The sequence below is a fragment of the Mesocricetus auratus genome, unplaced genomic scaffold (genome assembly GCF_017639785.1).
Source record: "Mesocricetus auratus isolate SY011 unplaced genomic scaffold, BCM_Maur_2.0 Super-Scaffold_100053, whole genome shotgun sequence".
Lineage (NCBI taxonomy): Eukaryota > Metazoa > Chordata > Mammalia > Rodentia > Cricetidae > Mesocricetus > Mesocricetus auratus.
Window position 1 is genome coordinate 703,461 of NW_024429230.1, and position 25,963 is coordinate 729,423.

A 25,963-nucleotide genomic window follows, 5' to 3' on the forward strand; every position below is an offset into this window, starting at 1 on the left:
AAATCAGAATAGCCCAAGCTCCGGTCCCTTTCAGTTTCAGATTCCTGCCAAACCATATTGTACTGCCTTGAGATCAATTGGGAACTTTTCCTTAATAGGATCAAAATAATTATTGTTAATGATTACTAATTTTAATTCTATTTATCTTAACAGGCTATATATATATACATATATATATAATTAAAAATTTAAAGACATGGAGTACTGGGCAGCAAAGTATCTCCTTTTAACTTTGCTGTCAACCTCCTAGTTTCTGCTCCAGACATGATGATGTCAACTCACTGGAAATATATGGTGAGTTCCTGTGTCCATTGGAAGCTTTTCTAGGCTTAGGGATGGAGCTAACAACACAAAGACCCCGCCCTCACGGAGCCCACTTTCTGGTAGGGGAGGAAACCGCTGAGATAGGTACAGCAGAAACCTGTGCCACGGGGAATGCTGGGAGGCAGAGCTGCTGGGAGGCAGCCCCAGGTTGGGGCTCAGGCTGGCAGAGCAGGAGAGCACACTTCACCAGGAAAGGCCTCATTGAGACGATGCTTTCCGGGCAAAGACGCAAGGAAGGAGAAGTCATGTGACATTCACGATACAGGCACAGGTGGAGCTCTGTGAGTTCAAGGCCAGACTGGCTTACACAGTGAGTTCAGGACAGCCAGGGCTACATAGTGAGACCCTGCCTCAAGCAAACAATAACAGAAAAATGAGCCGCACGTGTGAGGAATGGAAGAGACACTAGTTTGGTTGGACTCAAGAAGCAAGGGCAAAGCACAGGCAGAATATGTAGGCCATAAAGCTTAAAGATAAGACAAACATGATTGGGAAGGACAGCTGACACTGCCCCCTGGCGTCCACACAAGCATACATGAGTGCACATAGACACACATACACACACACACACACACACACACACACACACACACACACACACACAGGCTCACGCAGCACACATGAACACATGGGTGAGCATACCTTTATACATGTGTGCATATATGAGTATACAGTGCAACCCCACACACACACTCATGTGTGCAGGATTACACAGCACAAACATAGGTACATACCTACACAAGAGAAAAATACTCCACAATTTATGGGCTGTAGTGAATACAGCCCCCAGAGGAGGACTTCTATTTCTAGATAGGTACATTAAAAGGAAGGAAGGGGTGGGGACGTAGCACAGTTGGAAGAATGTTTGCCTAGTATGCAAAAAGCCCCAGGTTTGACCACTAACGTCACATAAAACCATGTTTGGCGGCACACAGTGCCATGGAAGGAGTGAAGACAGGAGGGTCAGAGGTCAAAGGCTGCCCTTGCCTACACAATGCAGGGTACAAGAGACTCAGCCTAAAACAAGACAGAACAAGCCAGAAGAAAGCCCACAAGAAGAAAAGGAAAGGAAAGAAAGGAAAGCCCACAAGGCAGTTACGTAATTGTACTCCTCATGGGCAGAAAGAAGAGAAGGCAAATGCAATGCAAGTGCCCGCAGAGCCCGGAAGAAGGTGTTGGATCTCTTAGGGCTGTAGTTGCTAGTGACTGTGAGATGCCTGATACGGTGCTGGGAACTGAATTCAGGTCCTCTGCTTAGGACAAGGAAACACAATTGTTGGGACAAACCAAGTGACTCTTCTTCAATTCTAAACTGTGCCAAATGGAGTAAGTGTCCCACACCTTCTGGCCAGGTCCTCTGGCATCCGCTTTGGAACCAAGGCTTTGTCCAGCTGGATCTCCAAGACAATGTATGTCCCCGCTTCTACATATTGCTGCAAAGACATTTTTTGTTATCCGCTAATCTCGTAAAAAAAAAAAACAGTAAAGCATTTTTAATAACACCAGGTACCACTTACAGGAGGAAAATATGGGTATAAGTGCATATGAAGTATGATCTCTATGATCCAAATATTTCACATGGGATAATAGCTTGAAATGAATACAGCATGGGTCAGCTCACGGAAAGGAGTACTTTCATGTCTGATCGTGGGGATTTCCACTCCAGGGATCCTCTGAACTTATGGAGCTCTGGTTGGCCTGGCACTATCTGTGAGGACCAGGCTCTAGAACTCATACAGATCCCCTTGCTTTTCCCGTGTTGGTGTTAAAGATATAGACTATCAGCCGGGTGGTGGTGGCGCATGCCTTTAATTCCAGCACTCGGGAGGCAGAGGCAGGTGGGTCTCTGTGAGTTCAAGGCCGGGCTGGACCGACAGCCTCCAAAACAATACAGAGAAACCCTGTCTCGTAAAAACCAAAAAAAAAAAAAAAAAAAAAAAAGATATAGACTAGCATGCCTGGCAAACTCCTTCATATTTGTCTTGGAGCTATTTTAAATCTTGTCATCTTCCTTCAGCAGTCCTCTCATGTAGAAATTTCGTCTTCAAATTCTTGTATCTTCACACACAGTCTTCTTACTATTCACCAACTACAACTCGTGAACATGTCTACCCAGACTTACTTTATTAAAGATTTATTTATTATGCATACAGTGTTCTGCCTGCATACATCCTTGCATGCCAGAAGAGAGCATCAGATCTCATTACAGATGGTTGTGAGCCCTCATATGGTTGCTGGGAATTAAACTCGGGACCTCTGGAAGACCAGCTAGTGTTCTTAACCACTGAGCCATCTTTCCAGCCCCCCAGACTTACTTTTACCAGCATCCTAAATACAATTGTCTGATGTATTGATGTTTCTTTTGGAGATTTCTCTTGATGTCAACTTCCACAAAGCAACACCTGAAACCTGAGTTGTCTTTGACTTTTCTTCAATCTCCCTGTCCCCACAAACTTCTCAAACCCAATACCCTGCCCTCTGCAGGCCACTGACTTCTTTCCTTCAACTACTTCCACAAATCAAACCGGCATCAGTGTGCCAATGTGCTGTAAGAAAGGCCCTAGGTCCCTCCCCACCTTCTGTCTGAAACCCAGATAAGAAGTTTCAGCACTCAGGAGGCAGAAGCAGGTGATCTTTGTGAGTCCAGCCTGGTCTACAGAGTGAGTGCCAGGACAGTCAGGGCTACACAGAGAAACCCTGTCTCAAAAAAACAGAAAAAATGAGGAGGAAGGAAGGAAGGAGAAGAAGGAGGAGGAGGAGGAGGAGGAGGAGGAGGAGGAGGAGGAAGAGGAGAAGAAGAAGAAGAAGGAGAAGGAGGAGGAGAAGGAGGAGGAGGAGAAGGAGAAGGAGGAGGAGGAGGAGAAGGAGAAGAAGAAGGAGAAGGAGAAGGAGAAGGAGAAGAAGAAGAAGAAGAAGAAGAAGAAGAAGAAGAAGAAGAAGAAGAAGAAGAAGGAGAAGGAGAAGGAGAAGGAGAAGGAGAAGGAGAAGGAGAAGAAGACGAAAGAGAAGACGAAGGAGAAGAAGCAGCAGCAGCAGCAGCAGTAGCCGTCTGGTTTGCAACACAGTTTCTAATTCAACACGATCATAATTTCGGAGTCAAAACCTTTGGCGTAGGGATGTGGAGGGCTTACTGAGCACTCACTGTGTCCTGTATCCAATGCCCAGTTCAGAGAGGGGCAGGATGGAGCGCTAGTCTCCTGCAGAATGAAGCCTAAGCACCACAGCAGGCCTTTCAGGCTCTCCAGGTGTCTTTCCCTGCCTGTAGTCCTCTCTACAGTGGCTCTCAGCCTTCCTAACGCTGCGACCCTTTAATACAGTTCCTCATGTTGCAGTGACCCCCCAACCAAAACACTTGTTTTTATTGTTACTTCAGTTATGCAGCTGTAATGCAGACATCCGTGTATTCTGACGGTCTTTGAGGGTCGTGACCTACCAGTTGAGAACTGCTGCTCTAGAACATCTCTTTCCACCCCCATATCCCTCCCTGAATTGGTTGATATAATTTTTCTCTGTGTCTTGACTGAAGCTGCTCTCTGACCGTGGAACGCCTCCCTTTGTATCTTCACTGGGCAAAGGGTTGTCTTTTCACTGTGTTTGGGCTCACCTTTTCTGTGACGATTTGGGACCACTCCAACCTAACTGTCATCTCCTCTGGCCTGGCGAGAACTTCCACTAGTGCTCCTATTATAGCAGTCACCCAAGCTCTGGGGTGCAGGTAGACAGGCAGCAGTCTGGACAGAAAGCAGGGTGTCGAGGGCAGATGGGCAGATGTTGCTAGTGATGCATCTTTGCATCCGTCATGGTGCTCAATGTAGACTTAATCAAAGACAAAAGTGTAATCCTGGAAAGGACCTTAAACACAACCTGGTACCAACTCACTTGAAGGTCTCAGTGAATAAACCTGCCCAAGATCAGTGACTAGCCACAAGCAAATACTCAAGGGGACTCTTGTCCCATCTCCAGCATTTCTCACTAAGGCTGTCTTGCTCGGTGAAGGTCTGGCGAAGTGAATTCCATTTCTAACATGTTGAGCATAGTTACCTGTCCTTCCAGATTGTGGCTCAGAGGGGCTTCGCCTTCCAAAGGAGTGTCTGAGCTCTGGGATTTTATGCTAGGTGCTTGCTGAAACAAAAAGAAACAGCAAAGGTGGATTCTCTCAAGGCCTTGATCATAGTAGGGATATTAAAAATAAATCAACACAATTCACCAGGTGGGGGACGAATGGTAGCTAGCATCTGCCTATGGTCTCAAGAGCTCACCAAATCCCCAGGCCGGGCCCGTCCATCCATCTCCTTGTCTTTCGATGGCTGCTTCTCTTCTTTCAAATTCTTGGAAACAGGTTTGGACAGTGGCGAGTTAAGACCTCCTGCTTTATTATTGTGAGCCAGAGGGTGTCCAGTGTCCCTGAATAAGCTGAACAAGCATTTGGTCTGAAAAGAAGGAAATGAACAAAAATGAGTCATAGGGAAACGGGGCCACCTGAGGGGGCATTTTCTCCAGATCATTTCAGCACCCAGAATAGAGACCGGAAGAACCTCACAGAACACATCAAATCACTACAGAAAATCAGCTGCCTCCCTGTTGTTTAAAGTGGTAGGAGGAGGCCTCACAGCTGTGCTTGGTTTTGACGTCATAACTCTTGTCATCAGGAAGACTTTCATCTTTGACACATAATTATGAGTTACTTCAAGTGAAATAGTTCATTTATATACAAGAGACAGTATTTGTCTACTTACTATTCACTTATCAGTTACAATTGGAAGAATAAGGCAAGTTTAAAGTTCACAATAAAGTCTTGGTAAGATTCAAACTACAGTTGATTTTTGTCATGTTTTCTAGGGGAAAGTAACCCCTGAAAAATTTAACAATAAAAATGTATTATGTAATCATTGTAAAGACAAGTATTTTTTTCTCACAGAGTACATCTCTACCACAGTTTCCCCTCCCTCCACTCCTCCCAGTTACACCCCCCCCAGATCCACTCCCTCTCCATTTCCTCTTCAGAAAAGAGCAGGCCCCCAAGAGACAACAACCAAACAGGACAAAACAATATTGAGGCTGGACAAGGCAACCCAACAGGAGGAAAAGAGTCCCAAGAGCAGGTAAAAGAGTCAGAGATACACCACTCCACAAAACACCAAGTGGACATATGCAGAGGACCTGGTGCAGACCACGCAGGCCAGTGCTCGCCGCTTCGGTCTCTGTGAGCCCATGTGAGCCCTGCTTAGTTGATTCACTGGGTCATGGTCTCCTGGTGCCTCCATCCCCTCTGACTTCTATAGTCTTTCCTCCCCCTCTTCTGTGGGGTTCCCAGATCTCCAAGGAGAGGGACCCAATGGAGACCTCCAATTTATAACTATCTCTGAAAGACAGTTATTCTTCAATAATACAGTTATGGAAGACACATCATCCATTTGCATACCAAATAGAAATAAAACTTATAGGGATTTATCACTAAAATAATCTAAATTTGTTGGAGCTATACAGAGAAACTCTGTCTCAAAAAAAAGTTTTAAATTTTTTTTTTTTTTTGGTTTTTCGAGACAGGGTTTCTCTGTGGCTTTGGAGGCTGTCCTGGAACTAGCTCTTGTAGACCAGGCTTGCCTCGAACTCACAGAGATCCGCCTGCCTCTGCCTCCCGAGTGCTGGGATTAAAGGCGTGCGCCACCAACGCCCGGCAAAAGTTTTAAATTTTATTGCCAGCCACAAACCTACAATGCTGTCTTGCCTCCAAGATATGCTGGGCACGATCCAGTCCCTGAGATGAAACTCATAGCTGACATTGCTTGGGTGACCAAGATTCAGAGACTAGATAGCCCAAGACCTAGGGTAAGACCAAATAATACTAGTCTAAAAACAGAGAAACAAAAAAAGTAGTAAAATGACTCCTAATGATATTCTGATATACTAGTAGATCAATGTCTTGCTCAGTCATCATCAGAGAAGTTTCCTCCTTCAGCAAGGGGTAACAAATACAGGAACCCATAGCCAGACATCACACAGAGAGTAAGAGACCTTGAAGTCTTTCCCCTCCGAGCTCAGGCAACCCAGCAGAAGAGGAGGCAGAAAGAGTGCAAAAGCCAAAAAGAAAACAAGGCCCTCCCTCGGGGTCAACTGAGCAGAGTTCACACGAACTCACAGACGGTCCGCGCCAGTGCTCTGCACATATGTTACAGCTTCTCCTTCAGGGTTTCTATGGCACTCTTGGACGTGTGAAGGAGTGCGGTCTCTGATTCCTGTGCCTGCTCTTGGGCTCTTTTCCTTCTGTTGGTTTGTCTTGTTCAACTTCGATGTGATAGTTTTTATCTTATTATATTTTATAAAATGAATGAATGAAAACCTAGCTATAAGAGTAAATGCACTGAAATAAATAAATAAAACTGAACTGTCATTCATACCTACCAGGAGCACGAAAATCAGTTTTCTCCATTGGTGGGACACTGGGTGTATCAACCACTCCTCGTGTTCAGTAGTTGGTCAACACATAATGGACTCACAGTTTCTTTTTTTGTGCTTTTATTTGGTTACAGTTTTGTTTTCCTGTTTTGGTGTTGTATTATTGGTTTGGGGAGGTTGTTGTTTTTTTGAGAAAAAAAAACTTAAAAGTTGGGTGAGTATGGACAGGGAGAAGATCTGGAAGGACTTGGGGAGAGGGGAAGACTATGACAAAATGCATTTAAATTTAAAGATCATTTTAATAAAAATATAATTAAAAGACAGACAAATAATTTAAATTTTATTAATGTTATCTGTGTATATGCACATGCGCATGTGTGTGCTATGGAGGTCAGCAAACAACTCTTAGGAGAAGGTGACTTCCTGACACCTTGTGGGATCTGGGATCAAACTCAGGTTGTCAGGCCTGCCTGCAACGCCTCTACCCTCTAATAAAAAGTGCACGTTCAGGCCTGTCATGGTGACGGATGCCTTTAATCCCAGCACTCGGGAGACAGTGGCAGGCGGATCTCTTGTGAGTTTGAGGTCAACCTGGTCTACAAAGCAAGTTCCAGGCAAGCCTGGTCTACCAAGTGAGTTCCAGGCTAGCCAGGGCTACACAGTGAGACTCTGTCTCAAAAGACAAAGTCCATACTCATGAAAATTTTGGGGAATATAAAACTGCAAAAAAAAATCAAATGTTTCATTGGGTGTCCTATAATCGTATCACTTGGAAGGTAGAGGCAGGAAGGTTTCAAGTTCAAGAACAGCCTGAGTTACAGACAAGAAACTATGTCTATATATTACAAATGCAGTTAACAACCAGTGCCTGAAGATCTTAGACCCAATGGGAGTAAACTAAATTGACACAGCACCAAAATGACTTATTAACATGGCTGTTTATCCCCAAAGATAAACAGAGGAACCCTCCTTACAGGACACGGTGGAAGCCACACACTGGCTGCTTCTAGGTGTCGACTGCAAAGACATAAGCAAACACGTGTGCGTGCGTGCGTGTGTGTGTGTGTGTGTGTGTGTGTGTGTGTGTGTGTGTGTGTGTGTGTGTGTGTGGAGGCTGGGACGCTGCCCTTCGTGCCATGTCCTCTTACCTTTTCAAAGACTGCACTGTCTATGTAGGGGTACACGTGAAAAGCCCCACGTATCCTCTTCACCCCTGGGTACAAGAGTGGGACCATGTTGACGTATGCCACGCCATGAGACGAAAGCTGATTTTCATCGTCGGCCTGAGGGGATGAGGAGAGGCATTAGAGCTGCGGAGCAGCGGGGCAGGGTGGGCCGAGGAACAAGCTCTGCCTAGTAACCAGCTGTACTTCCTGGCTCAGTCACACAGACGCTTTGGGACCTTTAACAACCACTAAGATAATGTGTGTTAGCAGTGTGAATAATGTAAAGTCAGTAGTGGAATCTACATACAGTCAACTGGCCGGGCGGTGGTGGAGCACGCCTTTAATCCCAGCACTCGGGAGGTGGAAGCAGGCGGATCTCTGTGAGTTCCAGACCAGCCTGGTCTTCAAAGAGTTCGAGGACAGCCTCCAAAACAAAACAGAGAAACCCTGTCTCGAAAAACCAAAACCAAACCAAAACAAAACCCAAAAACATACAGTCAACTGAATTGATATTACAAATATCCAACCAAAAAGCAGCAAGTTGCTTCTTAGGAGAAAAGTCAAATGGTGTAAAAGAAGAAGAAGAAGACAGTAACAGAATTCAAGGGCATCAGATGTTCCTGCTGGAACTCTCCAGGGTGTTAGTACCACTTCTGACCAGTATGAGCTGGCTAGCTTACCGCCTCAGCTGTGGCCATGAGGCATGCTGTGCTGGAAAGGATCTCTGCATATACACAGGTTCCAAAGACTGCTCTCATTAGTCAGCAACAGCAGCCACAGACAAACCATGTGTCTGCAATACCTGATTCAATCCAAACTCTCACCCCAAAGATAAAGAGCCTGCTAACAAACATAGTCTAATGCCATTTTTAATGATAGCTTCCCATAAAATATGCTAAGGGAAAAAGAAAGTCAAATTTTAGAAAGAAAACATTTAATTCCAAGCTTAAAGGTAGTATCTTCAATTTTGCCTACTATAGTAATAGTTAGATGCTAGATTAAAAAGTCCTTTGTATCCATTATAACATTTTGTGGCTTTGAAATCTAAGGGGTGCTAACCAATATATATCACAATAAAAGAGGGAAATGGTCACATGGGGCTGTAACTGTTTTGTTTTAGACAGAGTAGGGTTTCCTTACATAAAACCTTTTCTGGAGATGGCTCAGTTGGTACACTGCTTGCCCCACAAGCGTGAGGACAAATGTGCATCCCAGCCCATCCATAAGTGCAGAACACAGGCAGCAGCCACCCTGAATCCAGCACTGGGCGGGCGGGTGGAGACAGGAGATGCCAGAGCGGGCCAGCCAGCTAGCCTAGCCTAGACTAGACTAGACTAGACTAGACTAGCCTAGACAAGTGGGGAGCTCCAGGTTCAAGGTGTGAAATTGGCTGCAGCATGTAAGGGAGAACTCGATCAGGAAAACAACACTAGTGTCAGCCTCTGGCCTCCACATACCAGTGTACACATGTTTACATGTGCTCACATTTACATATGTACCCACACTCATACAAACACTCACATACGCATGCATATCACACATAAGCAGCATTTTAAATGATTCTCAGAGTTGGGCATGATGGCATATGCCTTTAATCCATGCACTCAGGAGGCTGAGGAATCTGATCTCTGTGAGTTCAATGCCAGCCTGGTCTACAGAGTGAGTTCCTGGACAGGCAGAGTTATATGGAGATGATCCTGTCTCAAAATGAAACATTTTTCACTGTACACATTCATTGTACATGTTTAGTCAGGTATGAATGTGCACTGAGCACACTCCTCCACACACCCCTCCCCTCCTCTTAGTTCCTTTTGCTCCCCTTTCATGTCATATGTGCAGGTGTAACTGAAGGTATCTGTATGAAATTCAGGGACTCGAAATGACAGGAAGTATGTATTTGCCTCTCTGAGACAGACTTAATTGCTATAATATGATTGTATCTATTTTCCTGCAAATGATATTACTTTATTCCTTTTTTTGTTTGTTTGTTTTGAGACAGGGTTTCTCTGTATTGTTTTGGAGGCTGTCCTGGCACTCGCTCTGTAGACCAGGCTGGCCTCAAACTCATAGAGATCCACCTGCCTCTGCCTCCTGGGTGCTGGGATTAAAGGCGTGTGCCACCACCTGCCAGCTGACATTACTTTATTCTTTATGGCTGAAAAAATTCCATTATGTATTTAAACACATTTTTAAAGCCATTCCTCAGTGGTTCAGTGCCTGGCTGGTCTCCTAACTGCTATTGTGAACAGTGAGACAATTAACACCGGTGTGGTAATAACATTCTTATACAAAACCAAATCAGATAACTTAGCCACTTGCTGGGTGCCTGCTGTGAACTATGTGCCATGCTGAGCTCAGCGCAGGCTGTGAAGCAGTGTGACCCCTACCCTCACGGGCCTTATACATAAGGAGTAAAGACCAGACACACAGGAAAAGTGGAAGAGGACATGTGAAGCAGTGTGACCCCTACCCTCACGGGCCTTATACATAAGGAGTAAAGACCAGACACACAGGAAAAGTGGCAGAGGACATGCTCACCAAACTCTTCCCAGAATCGTGGTTTGTCTATGAATCCTATCACATTAACAAGCAGTCTAAGACATTTTGTAGGTAAGTCTAAATGCACTAGATTGAATTGTATTATTCATTTTGACTTAGATAAAAATGACGATTTCTTCTGGTACCCATGATAAGACTATAAGAAAGGGTCAAGGGGAAATAGATATCTGAAAATAAGGCGTGAACAAGTATTTGTGAGCAGCAGGGAACTTCAGTGGTCAGTCATCCAGGTTTTCCTGGGGCATGAGGCTTTCAATGCATACACCAAGAAAGGCCAAGGCAACGAACCACACATTGATTGCATTAGGAAAAACAGCCACATAAAATCAGAGAGACAAAGGATAGCAGATTTCATTTGCTTGGTCACTTCTGATTTTAAAAACTTGAGATGGAGGTGCTCTGTTGCCAAGGCTGCTCTCCAGCGCTGGGGTGCAAATGATCCTTGTCTCAGTTCTCAGCTGCTGGGAGCCATGGGCAAAAGTCTCCGCACCAGTGTTATTTTGGGGACGCACATGTTTACCTTCTCAAGTTTGCCTGCTTTCCCTTTTGGTACAGAGACCAAAGGCACTCTTGTGATCTCCACAGGCCAGAGCCGGCAATCAGCAATTCGCTTCTGGAAACTGTAAATTAAAAACCAGCCTGTCAGCACCACATTGCAAACATGGACCGATCATTATAGCAGGAAATATTCTTTTTTAGGAAATAATGAATAAAATGAGCTGGGGATATGGCTCAGTGGTAGAGCAAGCCCTTGCCTAGTCCTGGATTCAGTTCAAAGTCCTAAAAATAAAATCTATCATCTAGAAAGTAATGGGAATACATGTGGTGTGTGTGTGAGAGAGAGACAGAGACAGAGACAGAGAGACAGAGACAGAGAGAGAGAGCAGACAGAGAGACAGAGAGAGAAAAGAATGTCTGTCTTATTAGGCAGGTGATTTCCTGTGTGTTTTGGGACAGAGTCTCACTACTATAGTCCAGTGTGGTCAAACTCAGAACCCTTCTGTTTGAAGCTCCTGAACACTAAGATAACAGATGTGCATGCCAGGCTAGTTTGCTGTTTTAAAAAAATAAAGATTTATTTTTATTATTTTAATTATGTATATGTGTGTCTCTGTGGGTTATGTGTATGTCAGTACAGTGCCTGCTGATGGCACTGTATCCTCTGGAACTGTAGTTAAAGGGGGGCCAGAGGCTCAGTGGGATGCTCACGGTGGAAGAAAATAGACCCCAGAAGTCCTCCTCTGACCCCTCACATGGGATGTGTGACGAAGTGGGACTTCACGACATCTGATACAGATGAATGGAAGGCCTGGCTGCTGAGGAGAGAGTCACCCAATCATGTCTGTCAAATTACCCCGACCGTGGACCACTGTGTGTTACAGTGCAGACAAGAAGCGCTGAATGAAGACCACAGAGAAACAAAGTACTCCGAGTCACAAACTCTGCCCAGTGTTTCTATAAATGGAAAGCTATTCTGAAAAAAAAAACAACAACAACAAAAAAAAACCTTTTGGTTTTTAAAAGCCAGAGCTGAGGCCTGGGATTGCAGACACACTGGTAATCCTGTTTGTCACCTGTTTGTCTATGGCAAAGACAGCTATGTGCACAGTGTCAAGCCTGTCTTTCCAGAATGATACACTGATTCAGGCTGGGGGACAATGTGCTCAGCTCAAACAATGTATTCGCTAGCATCAATTTAATCTAGAGATGACCCATGAGACATAAATAGAAGTTATTAGATTCCTGGGTGGCTCTGAGGGGCAAAACTCCTAAGAACACCTACCACCATCTTGGGGACCACTCCTCAATTCGGGGTACCCCAACACCACCAGCATGTACCCTTCTAAATCCACACACTCCCTTCTCCCACTTCCTGCCAGCAAGGGAAAGGTCAAGCCACGGCTCCAGCAAATTTTTTAAAAAGATTTATATGTGCACCACATACATCCCTGGAGCTCACAGAGGTCAGAGGATGACATTGGAATCCCTGGGAATGGAATTACAGAAGGCTATGAGCTGCCATGTGAATGCCAGGAATCAAACCCAGGTCCTCTACAAGAGCAACAAATGCTCTCATCTGCTGAGCCAGCTCTCTTATAGGGAGCACAGAGGTCTGTGTTCACAGACATGCCCGAGGGGAATCTGGAATGTCAAGCACACACAATTGTTCCAAGACAAGAAACACGAAACCTGTTTTCCGCTGGAAGGCTGGAGAGACATTTTTATAGCCAGCGCTGAGCCTTCCTCCAGACCCTCCTCACAAACTTGTGTTTCTCAGTCCATCTACAGAACCTACCCTTACGGAAGGTGTCATGTGTACTTTGCAGAGTTTCAGTGTAGTCACGTGTGATCTGTATGCAGCTTATTTTGTTCCTCAAGGAGATTTACACATGCTTTGTTGTGTACGTGGGATTGAGTTAATCATCACAAGAATAGTTTTTACCAGATCGTGCTGTATCTAAATAAACCACAAATGGCCTGGCAGTGATGGCACTGGGGAGGCAGAGGCAGGTGGATCTCTGTGAGTTCGACGCCAGCCTGGTCTACAGAGTGAGTTCAGGATAGCCAGGGATACACAGGGAAACCCTGCCTGGGAGTGGGGTGGGATAGAATGGCGACTCCCTCTCTCCCTCCCCTGCAGACCTGGTTAGGCACGTGGCTCCCTCCCCTGCAGACCTGGTTAGGCATGTGGCTCCCTCCCCTGCAGACCTGGCTAGGCACACCTTTCTGCTCCCACCTTGCAACTGCAGAAGGGTCAAGGTAGCAGCGGCTCTCCAAGTCCCAGACGATTCTTTTTTTGATGCATTCTGCTTGGTTCCTAAATTCCCTGTCCTGAGAAACAATCAGAGTTTCCTGTTCATTCCGATGGTCTGTGGGTGTTCTTGAATACTACACCTACTGTAACTGCTTGGAGTATGAGATAATCTACTGAGACAATGCTATCTTACATCAACCCATTACTAAGTGCTGTATGCACAAAACCTCAGTCAGTGATTCTCAGTTCAGGATACACATTAAAGTCACGGAGGAGAGAGCGACATCGTTACTAGAGTCCTGAAGGGAGCTGGGCACAAGGCTGTGTGCACCAGTCCAGTGCTCTCTGCTCTGACAACGGCTGCTGTGACGTGACCAGCTCTTCCCTGAAATGACAGGCATAACTTGCTTCTGTTAGCTGAGCACTCCCTTCTTCTCCTGAGCTGCTTACCTCAGAATATTTTCCCACAGCATCAGGAAATGAAACTAACACACCATGGTCATTGTTTTAAAAAGATTTCCAGGGGCTGTATGTAGTGACACATTTCTGTAATCCAAGTTCTGAGAAGCATGGGACGGGAAGATAGTTGAAGGCCAACTAGGCAAATGTTGAGACTCAGGCTCACAAAAAGCTTTACAAGTTTTAGTTTGGTTTGGTTTTTGAGGTAGGGTCTCACTATATAGACCAGGCTGACCTCCTGACTGGCCTGGAACTCGCTATGCAGTCTGGGCTGGCCCTAAAAATCTTCTGCCTTTCTAAATGTTGCCAGCCTTATTGCTAGCTTAGATATTTGCAGCCTATGAAAAGAGTTCAACATCCTCATTTCACTAATTATTTTTCTGAATGTTTTTAATGATGTTTGTCGACTAGTATAAGAATCATTTGCAATCACTTTCTTATCATTTTCCAAGCCCTTGATAAGTATATGTTGCAAAAAAAGAACAGAATTTAAACTAAAAATCTTGATTACCACTCGAAAGGGAATGAATAAGTAAATTAAAGTATGTCCACCTAATGTGCAATCATATAGCAACCACATAAAAGGAAAACAAGTGAACATTTTTTAATGTAGTGATGTGAAAAGAAAATCTGGTAACTATGAAGTAAAACAAAGCAAATAGTCTAACAGCCTGTAAAAATGATGGGACAGTATCAATATGTGCACACAAATGTCTATAGATATGAGGCAAACTGACATGTTTCCCTGCTCCTGATGTAAGCACAATCTATACCCATCCTGCAACAAAACAATCCCAGTGAATAACAGAAAAATAGGAGTGGCTTTTTGTTTGCTTGCTGGTTTGTTTTTTGAGAGACGGCATCTCTGTGTGTAGTCTTTGCTGCCAAGGAACTTGATCTGTAGGCAATGCTGCCTCAAACTCGAGAGCCTCCTGCCTTGCTCCTGAGTGCTGGGATTAAAGGTGTGTGTCACCACCACCAGGAGTGACTTGATATGTTCTAGTTCTGAAAATCATACAATTGAACACCTCCCCAAAGCCTAGATTACCTACAGGAGAACATTTTTTGAATGTGTTTGGGTGTTTTGCCTACAGATATAGCTGTGCACCAAGTGTGTGCCTGGTGGCCAGGGAAGCCAGGAGAGGCATCAGATCTGGGACTGGAGTTACAGATGGCTGTGATCCGACATGTGAGTGCTGGGAATTGAATCGGGGTCTTCTGGTTTAGTGAATATTTATAATTCCCTTAAATGTATATCTTATTTTATATATTTAGATCTTATGTTATATATCTTAACAACTGCCTCTCCAGCTTTTTTAGTTTTTCAAGACAGGATTTTAAATTCAAAATTTAAAATTAAGAAGTAAAAGTCTTTCTCCCATGTATGTGTCTCCTTGCAAATTCTTTTCCATCCTGTTTTCTTTTTTTCTCAATATATGTTTTTATTTAAATTAGAAACATGAATGCTTCACATGTCAATCCCAGCTCCCTCTCCCACCCCTCCTCCCTTGTCCCTCCACCCTTCCTCCCAACCCCCCACCCAATCCCCACATCATTCCCCAGGGAGGGTGAGACCCTCCTTAGGGGATCTCCAAATTCTGTCATTTCATCCAAGGAAGGACCTAGGCCCTTCCCCATGTGTCCAGGCTGAGAGAGCATCCCTCCATGTGGAATGGGCTCCCAAAGATCATTCATACACCATGGTAAACACTGATCTATTAGCCAAGGCCCCAGTGATTTCTGTGGCCTCCTCACTGAGACTACATTCATGGAGTCTGGATCAGTCCCCTGTTGGCCTCTCAGACATCAGTCTGGGGTTCAAGAGCTCCCTCCATCCTGTTTTCTTAGTAGTCACTTTGTCAGTTTTCCCCAGGTGCCTTTCTTTCTTTTTTTTTTTATTTTCCAGTTTAAATTTAGATAAGAAACAAGGTTGCTTCACAAGTCAGTTCCAGGTCCCTCTCCCTTTCCCTCCCCTCCTCCCGTGCCTTCCCCCCACCCCCCCCCGTTATCCCCTCATTCCCCCAGGGAGGGTGAGGCCCTCCATGGGGGTGTCCATAGTCTGTCATTTCATATAGGGCAGGGCATAGACCCTTCCCCAAGAGTTCAGGGTGAGAGTGCACCTCACATTGTTCTATGGGAGTCCAAAGTCTGTGTGTATACTTGGGATGGGTACTGATCTGCTGCCCAAGGCTCAATAGATTACCTAGGCCTCCTCACTCACACCCAGATTCAGGGAGTCTTGATCAGTCCCATGCTGGATTCCCAGGCTGATGCCTGGGATTCAAGAGTTAACCTTTGTCTGGTCAGCTGTTTCTGGGGGTCCAGGTGCCTTTCTGTACAAAAGAAATTAAGTACAGTGATGGGAGACAGGACCTGGTAAAACAGGGAATCACATTTCAGAAGGACAGGCTTACCAAACAAAAACAAGTGCTTAAAAGAAAACAATAAAAACTCTGGGCAGTGGTGGCGCACGCCTTTAATCCCAGTACTCGGGAGGCCGAGGCAGGTGGATCTCTGTGAGTTCGAGGCCAGCCTGGTCTACAGATCCACTTCCAGGACAGCCTCCAAAGCAATACAGAGAAACCCTGTCTCGAAAAACCAAAAAAAATTTTTTTGAATTGCATTATTATTGCTATAGTTTGGAAGCTGAATATCTCCCAAAGACCTCTGTGTTAGAGGCTCCAAGAGTGGGACTATTGGTCGGCTTGGAGCCTTTAGGAAATGAAGCCTAATGGGGGGCTCCTTAGGTATAGAACAGATGACCCAACCCATCACAGAGCTGAACCTCCAAATACAAATTAAAACAGACCTTTTCTCCTTGTAAGTTGATTATCCTGGGGATTTCATTACAGTAACAAGTGGATAACATACTTACCTTCTCAAAAATAAATAAATGTAAAAGAAAGAGTAAATTGGATGTAAATTATTGTTTGCAGAATTAGATAAGATATTGATTTGCACATGAAACCTGTTTTGACAAATGCCAGGTGTGTGTGTGTGTGTGCGTGTAAATTTCAGATTCACAAAGAGTTTATAATCTGTTAGTGAACGGTGTTTATCACGGACACCTGCTCTCTCACCTCTGGGTGGTTGAGTTTATAATCTGTTAGTGAACGGTGTTTATCATGGACACCTGCTCTCTCACCTCTGGGTGGTTGAGTTCTCCTTCTTCTTCCTCATAGGGACCGCCCACAATGAATGCATCAGGAATGTTATTAGCTCCTGGAGCAAGAATGTTAGCAATAGGCCATTTTTTAGGCCGGGGAACGATTTCTTTTTCCCCTCCAAGCTTCAGATTTCCATTCTTGAATACCATAGCGTAGTCTTTCTAAAACAATAAATGCTGGATGTGAGGACACTTGCAAAGGTCTCTGGGATGTATAAAAAGTCTGCTTACTACTTTTTCCAGTAGCATTCTGGGTATTATTCCAATGGTGACATAGTAGGGGTCTGTGCCTTTCGTTGTATTTGTGCTAATGTATAACTTTGTGGATTACAGAAAACATAATAAAACATAAATTACTCTTTTAAAAAGTGTTTTATTTATTAACCCACATATGTGTGCATGCACGTGCACCAATTTGGGAGCTGCTGTTCTCTTTCCCAGTGTAGGTTCAACAGATCAAACTCAAGTCACTGGGCTCAGCAACTAACCTTCACTCTACAAGCCATCTCAGCAGCCCAAAGGGAAAAACAGTAGAAACCTGAAGTCAGAGCTGAGCAATGCACTGGTGTGTCACAGGAGTCATGGGGGATGTGTCACAGGAGTCATGGGGGATGTGTCACAGGAGCCATGGGGGATGTGTCACAGGAGTCATGGCGTTGTCCCTGCATAGTAAAGCAACCATCCAGATTCACCTCGGACTAGTCCAGGGTTAGAGATGGAAGCCAAGTGTCTCTGGGACCCCTAAATCCCCAGCACATGAGTGTTATGAAAGTTTACATGCACAGCTGTTTCACTAGCATGGGTGGGGTCGTTAACTTATTGCATCTTGGGAACCTTATGTGCTCCTGTATCTAGAGATCTGATCTGAACAACACCTGGAATTAAGAGGAAGCATTGCATAATGCGATACTTATACAAAGCCCATAAAACAACCCATGTATAAGCATACCAAAACCTGGCAACTTTTAAATGTTGCACATATTTTGAACCGTAACTACATAGTGATTAATATAAATTACATGCCATGTATAGATTGTGTAGCTGCATATGGTTACAAAAATATACATGTAAAGCAAATGCTATGAAAATATACACATGAAACAAAAATCAAGGTTAGTTTTTAAGCCTAAAATAAGTCCTAGCCGTTGTAGAGTGAGTCTGAATGCAGTCTTGGCAGGGAGTAGGCTTTCTTGAGCCCACCATGTAAGTATCTGGAAGTAGGGCTTTACCTCTCCAACTGACGGGACTTGCAGACCAACCATGTAGTTCTGTTGAAGCCCTCCTGGCACGAAGGACTCGGGCACAGAATAGGCAGCCTCTAGGGTGACCTTCAGCAGATTGCTCGCTGAGACCTGGGCTGGGGTCAGTAAGGGCTCTGCCACAAACACCTTCACGTCAAGACTGCACTGCTATAAAATAAAATCACATAGCACTTTAGAAAATCGCCATAGGTTCTCATGGTCTTCACTGACATTGCTGCCACTGTTCAAGATGAGGTTAAACTCAACTATTTCCAGAGGATTTAAACTTTACCTTTTCTCAAGTACCAGGAGTCAAAGAAAGAATCAAGAGAAGAGCTGGAGTCTTGTGCTGAACTAGAGTCCTTTTCATTCTCTGACAGTCAGGTATACCGAACACACACACAAACACCCATGGGAGAGGACCTGAACGTAACTAGTTGGCACTCATGAAATGGGATTGAGAACTTTATTTTGCTGGCCTGCATTCTATGATTATGTGGGGTGTGTGCATGTATGACATGTGTGTATGTGTTCGGGCACATTTGTGCCATTGTGAGCATTTGGAGGCTAAAGGACAACCTTGGATAGTGGTCTTCACTTTCAGTGGGATTACAGGACCATGTTTGGCTTTACATGGATTCTGGAAATTCCAACATCATCATCATCATTATTGCTATTATTATACAGGGGCTCACTATGTAGCCCTTCCTGGCCTGGAACTTGCTCTATAGACCAGCCAGGTCTCAAACTCAGAGAGATCCATCTTGCCTCTGCCTCCCAGGTATTAAGATTGAAGATGTTTCCCCTTATGATTATTTTAATAATTTAAATGTAGTGATTTATTGTAAGATATTTTCAGCTGGGTGGTGGTGGTGGTGCACACCTTTAATTCCAGCATTCAAGAGGCAGAGGCAGGCAGATCTCTGAGTTTGAGGCCAGCCTGGTCTACAGATTGAGTTCCAGGACAGCCCAGGCTATACAGAGAAATCTTGTCTTAAAAAAAGACATTTTTTAAGTGCATGTCTGTGTGTATGTCTCTGTGTGTGCATGCCTAACATTTTTTCATGCACAATATAATAAAAAGGCTTAGATGTTTATTTATAATTTTAAAATTACATTTTATTTATTTATGTGTGGCCAGGGAACAACTAGTGGGACTTGGTTCTCTCCCTCTACTGTGGTGGTCTCTAGGACTGTACTCAAGTCCTAAGTTTGTCAGCCAAGTATGTTCCCTCATTAAGCCACCTCACTGGCCCCTTAACTGTGTGTTGACTGCTAATAATAATCTGATGAAGAAGACACACTCTTGCTGGGGGATGGTTGTGCACACCTTGATGCAGGTAGATCTCTATGAGTTTGAGGCCAGTCTGCTCCCCAGATTGAGTTCCAGGATAACCCAGACTACACAGAGAAACCCTGCCCCCCCCACTTTTACAGGCTATAAAGGAGTTTGTGACATGGATTGGCAAAGGAAATAGAGAAAAAAATAACTGTGGGTCCAAAGAAAAAGGACTATAAAAGGGACAGAAACAGCGTGCTGCCTTCAGCCCAAAGGTAAGTAAGTGCCAAGATTATTTACAACGGCCCAAGCGAAAGCCTAGGTAACAATGAAGCATGAAAACGGTAAAAAGAAAGAGTCTAAGCCCATTGGTGGTGGCGCACACCTTTACTCCCAGCACTCGGGAGGCACAGGCAGCTGCATCTCTGTGAGTTCGAGGCCAGCCTCATCTACAGAGCTACACAGAGAAACCTGTCTCAAAAAAAAAAAAAAAAAGAAAGGAAGAGTCAGGCGGTGGTGGCACACGCTTTTAATCTCAGCACTCAGGAGGCAGAGACAGGCGGATCTCTGTGAGTTCGAGGCCGGGCTGGACAGACAGCCTCCAAAACAATACAGAGAAACCCTGTCTCATAAAACCAAAAAAAAAAAAAAAAAAAAAAGGAAGAGTCTAAAGACTTAGAAGGCAGAATAGGCTGGATGTGGAGACTGGCTGTGGTTAGGATCCATGGATGTAACTTAGGTCCTATGTCATGGATTGGTACTGTCAGTGGCCCAAGGCACTAATATTAAAAAAAAAAAGCATGAGCTTAGGGGAAGATGCTGAGTTCAGTTGTAGAATGGCATGTCTAGATGTTTATAGGGTGGCATTGAAGAGAATTCCAGTATGCTGCGAAGTCTCACATGTTGGAATTCAGGATAAGGTATTGGCTGACACTGTTGAATTAGAAGTCTTCAACCACAGGAAGGCTGCCATGCAAGTACTTAATGTCATATACCATTTAACCCACTGGCACACAGCTCAAGAAGCATCCATAGTTAAGCCTTCCCTAAGTGATTGCCCGTCTGGGTGAAGTAACCAATACGTGCTCTCTGCCACATTGACTCGTCGCACTGGGGTATAATCCACAAGGTGGGACTTAGCGTCATTCATGCCTGTTTACCAGAAATTAGCACTACAGGTATAGTGAAAGGAAGTGCCCAATGCATTGTACTCACCAGAACACCACCTTAATAACTGGATCATGAGGCAGCTGAAAACGCTAAAACTTATAACTTGGATTACCTTAGAGCCTGGTGAAGGAGTTTCTAAGGGTGACCCCGGCACAGGGTGTAATGGGACCACCGTTTCAAATGAGTCCTCTCCTGTAAGGTCAAGTTGAGCCAAAGAGGAGACAAGTCAGAGTTACCATAGGCACAGACACACACCCTCATTTCCCACTAAAACCTTTCAAAGCCATGGAGGCTGAGTTTTACACATTGTTAGGTATAGGCTTTGTGTGTCTTGTTATTTTTTTTTGCTTTTGGATAGATTATACATCTGACCTTCCAGTAAAGGAAGAAGGTCCACCACAGCTTGGCCCAGAGTTAAGGTCTTCTCATCCTTCTGTTTCTTTTCCTTTGGTAGGACCTCAGTCACGGTTACTAGAAGAGTCAAAGAAAATGAGAACGCTTCTAACAACCCCAGCAGATGGCAAAGCCAAGGCAAGCAAAGTCCAGGTTGAAGGAAATGAGTTCTGACATGGGGTATACAGCTCAATGGCAACTATGTGTATGGGCTTCACATAAAATCCCCAGTATACCGACAGCCTCCGAAACAATACAGAGAAACCCTGTCTTGTAAATCCCCCCAAAAAATCCCCAGCATAGACAGCAGTAACAGACAGCAGCAACAATTATCCCAAAACCAAAGAGGGCACACCGGGGACTTCTAATGGAAAGTGGGTGAGAAGTCACTCAGCAACTTCTGCTCTTAGTGTGTAAGTCATAAGAGATAGATCTTAACCATGTGAGACATACATGTAAAAACAATGATGTGTGTAGCTATCTAGCAACACAGTTACGACTCCTTATCATCTCAAAGAACCACTGTTTCCTATTGTATTTATCATGAGAAACTACTGACAGATGTGGTGGCACATCTGTAATCTCAGCACTAGAGGTAGAAGCAAGAATTGCAAATTCAAGGTCAGCCTGGACCACAAGGTGAAACTGTTGCTTCTTAGGAAATAAATGTTTTAGATAGGGTCTCATGTATCTCAGGCTGTCCTGAAATTCACTCTGTGACTGAGGGTGACCTTGAGCTTCTGATCCTCCTGCCTCTACTTCCTGGGTACAGGGATTGCAGGTGTGCACTGCTGCCTTAGTTTCTATTGCAGTCATGAAACACTGGGAAGCTTACAAACATCAGTTTCTCCAGCTGCAGGGGATCCAGTGCCCCCTTCTGGACTCATCAGGTACTCTCCTCATATACCACACACACACACACACACACACACACACACACACACACACACACACACACGAAAATGTTTGTTTCTTTAATCTGAAGCCACTCATGTTTCTATAGGGCTAAGTATGAAGTCTGGCATACAGAAGACAAAAAGGGAACCTATGGAGTGTGCCCTTAGTTTCCTTGGGTACCTATGTTCCTCCTCACCACCTTTTAGCCTACCATACTTGCTTTTACACAATGTCCAGTTGTGCTTTCTGAGAAATGTAGGAAAGTGCATCTACCCAGTCATTCCACAAGTTTCAATCCCTTTTGATTTCTAATGAACACACTTCAGATTATAGGTCCAAGTTAAAGAAAAGTGAACACACTTAAGTTTATATACTCCCTGTTCTCCCCCTGGCCCCCACCCGTGTTTGGCATTTGATGTTTTACTGTTTGGTAATTCCAAATACATTCCATTTTTTTCCTGATTTTTTAGTTCCATGAGTCATTCCTAAGCTTTTGGTTTGGTTTAAATTTAAAGAAATGGTTCACCGGTTGGGAACACTGGTTTTTCTTCCAGAGGTCCCAAGTTCAATTCCTAGCAACCACATGTAATGGGGTCTGATGCCCTCTTCTGGTGTGAATGAAGACAGGTCACTCATATACATAAAATACATAAATATTTTACAGATTGAGTAAATAAAAAATTATAAAATTTTTCAAATGAAATTTCTATCTTTTTGATATTGAGCTCTAATTCTATTAACTCTAATATTCTGTCGAGGAGACTATCAGACACAGTGGTATACGCTTGCATTCTTTAGGCTGCCAAAGTAAGATTGAGAGCTCAAGGCTAGTCCACAGACATACCATCCTGAATATGCCAAGCCTCAGATGATCAGGCCTGCTCTGTACTGGATGGGAGAACTCAGGGCTAATCTGGACTGTGTAACATGTTCAAGACTAATTTAGGCTTCACATCACAACCCTGACTCAAAAACCAAAGAAAGAAAACTCCATCTGTATACTACTGATTCTTTTGTACTTTCTATGGCCTAGAATATGCTTAATTTTTGTTTCATAAAAGCTCCTTGTGAGCTGGGTAGTGGCAGTGTGATGGGGAAGTCCTGTGTATATGTCAATAAAGCACTATTGGCCAATAGGGAAGCAAGATAGGTGGGACTAGGAATCGAGTAGTAGTCTGGGAAGGAGAAACACAGGGAGTCATCATGTAACTGCCAGAGGGATAAGAAATCTGGACCCTTTTCTCTGGTAAGAGAAATACTTAGATTAACAATTATGGAGTAAATACTTGTCAGAGCTAGCCAGTAAGAAGCAAGGCCAACAGCTTCATAATTAGTACAGTGTCTTGTATGTTATTTGGGGACTACAACGCGGCAGAGCCCAGGCGACTGGTGGGGAAAAACCAAAGCGGCTGGCAAGGAAAAGGCTTCACTCAATAGTGGTGCAAGGCTTTAGTCCCAGCACTTTGGATGCAGAGGCAGGTGATCTCTAAGTTCAAGGCCAACCTGGTCTACAGAGTGAATTCCAGGACATCCTCCAAAGCTACAGAGAAACCCTGTCTCAAAAAACCAAAATAAATAAATAAATAAGGCTCCTTGTGTGTGGTAAACAAACACCTATCTTTAATAATTACCAAAAAATACTCGTTTCTTCTTTCTAAATAGGGAGGATGACAAATGGATTTGATTTCCCTGGGCCTCGCCCGGCCTCACGGCTCCCACATGTTCACCAAAGTCCGCTGCTCAGAGTCTCCAAGGTCAGTTCTTGCTTTGCTCCTGGGAACTAAGGGACTGCTTCTGTCTGTCGCATGGCTTTGGGTACACACTTAGAGGAAGTCTGCAGCTCTGCTTTCTTCATTCATTTTGCTTGGGAAGGAAGCAGTCAAGTACTGCTGCTACTGTGGGTTTCAGGGACACACAGCACAGTGAAGAGGGAGGAGACAGTGAGAGGAAGGCTGGGAAGGATTCCTCCACGGTTAGCTGAGGAGGGAGCCATGCTTGACACTTGGAATGGCGGAGCTGGAGAACTTTCTTTTTTCCTTTTTTTTTTTTTTTTTGGTTTTTCGAGACAGGGTTTCTCTGTGGCTTTGGAGGCTGTCCTGGAACTAGCTCTTGTAGACCAGGGTGGTCTCGAACTCACAGAGATCCACCTGCTTCTGCCACCATGCTCATTGAGAACTTATTTCTTAAGAGGTCGTACCTGAGCCGGGCGTTGGTGGCACACGCCTTTAATCCCAGCACTCGGGAGGCAGAGGCAGGGGGATCTCTGTGAGTTCGAGGCCAGGCTGGACCAACAGCCTCCAAAACAGAGAAACCCTGCCTCGTAAAACCAAAAAAAAAAAAAAAAAAAAAAGAAGGTAGTACCTGAGACTCTTACCCCATCTTCTCTGTTGACTGGGAGTTGACGGTCTATGGGACCCCAAGAGTTCTTATGGAAAGAAAGAAGAGATCAACTACGGATCCAGCATGGTGGTTCTCAACCTTGCTAATGCTGTAACGGTTTAACACAGTTCTTCATGTTGTGGTTACTTGAAACCATACATTTATTTTGTGACTACTTCAAAACTGCTGTTGCTACTTCATAACTTTTGCTGCTGTTATGAATCATAATGTAAATATCTGTGTTTTCTGATGGTCTTAGGCGACCCCTATGAAAAGGTCGTTTGACTCCCACAAAGGAGTCGTGACTCATAGGTTGAGAATGTTATCTGCATTTCCAGATCTTGAGATATGAGGATTTGGTAAGCACCCCTAAGATGTATCATTTAAAAAAACCTGAAGACTTATAAAATCAAAACTAAAGACTGATATGTGTGCTGGTTTTCACCTTGACTGACAAGAAGGCAAGCTGCGAGGCTACCCGCTAAGGGAGTTTTGATCCAATTACTTGAAGATAGAGACAGAAGAGGGAAGGAACACTTTTCCTTATTCCTCCTTGCCTTCACTCTCTGTGGCAAATTCTACACTTCTGCAGCCACTGCTGACTCTCTCAACTTAGGAACAACTTCTTCTGGCCTGCACTCGGACTGAAGATCAGTAGATCTCCAGGAAGCATGCAGGCCTTCAGCACCTGCGTTGTGGAATGGTCGTTTTGGACACTGTGCAGATGTGTCACTCTGCTTTGTATAATAAAAGCCTGAACAGCCAATAGCTAGGCAGGATTTCCAGGCACAGTGGGCAGTGGGAAGAAGAAAAGAGTCAGCAGCCAGACACAGGGCGATACAGAGAAAAGGTAATAAAGCCATGAGGCAGAAAGTAAGTGAGTGGAAATGGGTTAATTTAAGTTATAAGAGCTAGTTAGAAACAAGCCAAGCTAAGGCAAAGCTTTCATCATGAATAAAAGTCTCTGTGTGGACATTTGAGAACTGGCTGGCAGGACAGAGAAAGACTCACTAACACCAGGCTGCAACTACTCAGGCCCGAGTCTATTGGAGTAAACAACAAGGGGTGTTTGGTCTTTCCAGTGGGAGACAGCCATTGGCTGACTATCCCAACCATTATCATGGAACCCAATCTAATAACTCCCTTTTAACATACATTCATTTAGTCTGTTCTGTTCCTCTAGAAAGGTGGTTCTCAACCTTCTTTGTTTTTGTTTTTGTTTTTGTTGTTGTTGTTGTTTTCAAGACAGGGTTTCTCTGTAGCTTTGGAGGCTGTCCTGGAACTCACTTTGTAGGCCAGGCTGGCCTCGAACTCACAGAGATCCGCCTGCCTCTGCCTCCCGAGTGCTGGGATTAAAGGCTTGCGCCACCAACACCTGGCTGGTTCTCAACCTTCTTAACGCTGCAACCTTTTAATACAGCTCCTCAGGCTGTGGTGACCCCAACCATAAAGCTATTTTGTTACTGCTTTATAACTGTAATTTTGCCACTGTTATGTATGCAGACATTTGATATGTTACCCTTTTGTCACAATTCACAGGTTGAGAACCACTGCTCTAGAGACTTCTGATTAATATAAAGGCAACAGAATGAAGCACATGTCAACGAGAACCTGACTTTAAAGCCCCACACAAAGCTTGGGAGCCCATGGCAAGCATGTGCAGCCCCAGGTGTTGTGGGTTGACTAAGAATGGCCCCCCATAGGCTCATATATTTGAATATTTAAGGTGGCAGTAGGAGGTGTGGCCTCATTGGAGTGGGTGTGGCCTCGTTGGAGTGG

The 25,963-nt window shown here is 44.4% G+C and overlaps 1 protein-coding gene across 4 annotated transcripts in view; it reads right to left on the reverse strand.

Moving 5' to 3' along the window:
* Cfap70 (cilia and flagella associated protein 70) overlaps window positions 1-25,963 on the reverse strand; it is a 55,209-nt gene that overhangs the window by 23,972 nt on the left and 5,274 nt on the right. For all 4 annotated transcript variants that reach the window (XM_040735938.1, XM_040735937.1, XM_040735936.1 and 1 more), the window contains exons 4-13: window positions 20,888-20,986; window positions 20,628-20,707; window positions 18,055-18,234; window positions 16,805-16,987; window positions 13,183-13,277; window positions 10,966-11,065; window positions 7,869-8,003; window positions 4,584-4,754; window positions 4,366-4,446; window positions 1,666-1,757 (exon numbers count right to left, since the gene is read on the reverse strand). In XM_040735938.1, the coding sequence (XP_040591872.1) occupies window positions 1,666-1,757; window positions 4,366-4,446; window positions 4,584-4,754; window positions 7,869-8,003; window positions 10,966-11,065; window positions 13,183-13,277; window positions 16,805-16,987; window positions 18,055-18,234; window positions 20,628-20,707; window positions 20,888-20,986 (1,216 nt within the window). The remainder of the gene's footprint in view (window positions 1-1,665; window positions 1,758-4,365; window positions 4,447-4,583; window positions 4,755-7,868; window positions 8,004-10,965; window positions 11,066-13,182; window positions 13,278-16,804; window positions 16,988-18,054; window positions 18,235-20,627; window positions 20,708-20,887; window positions 20,987-25,963) is intronic.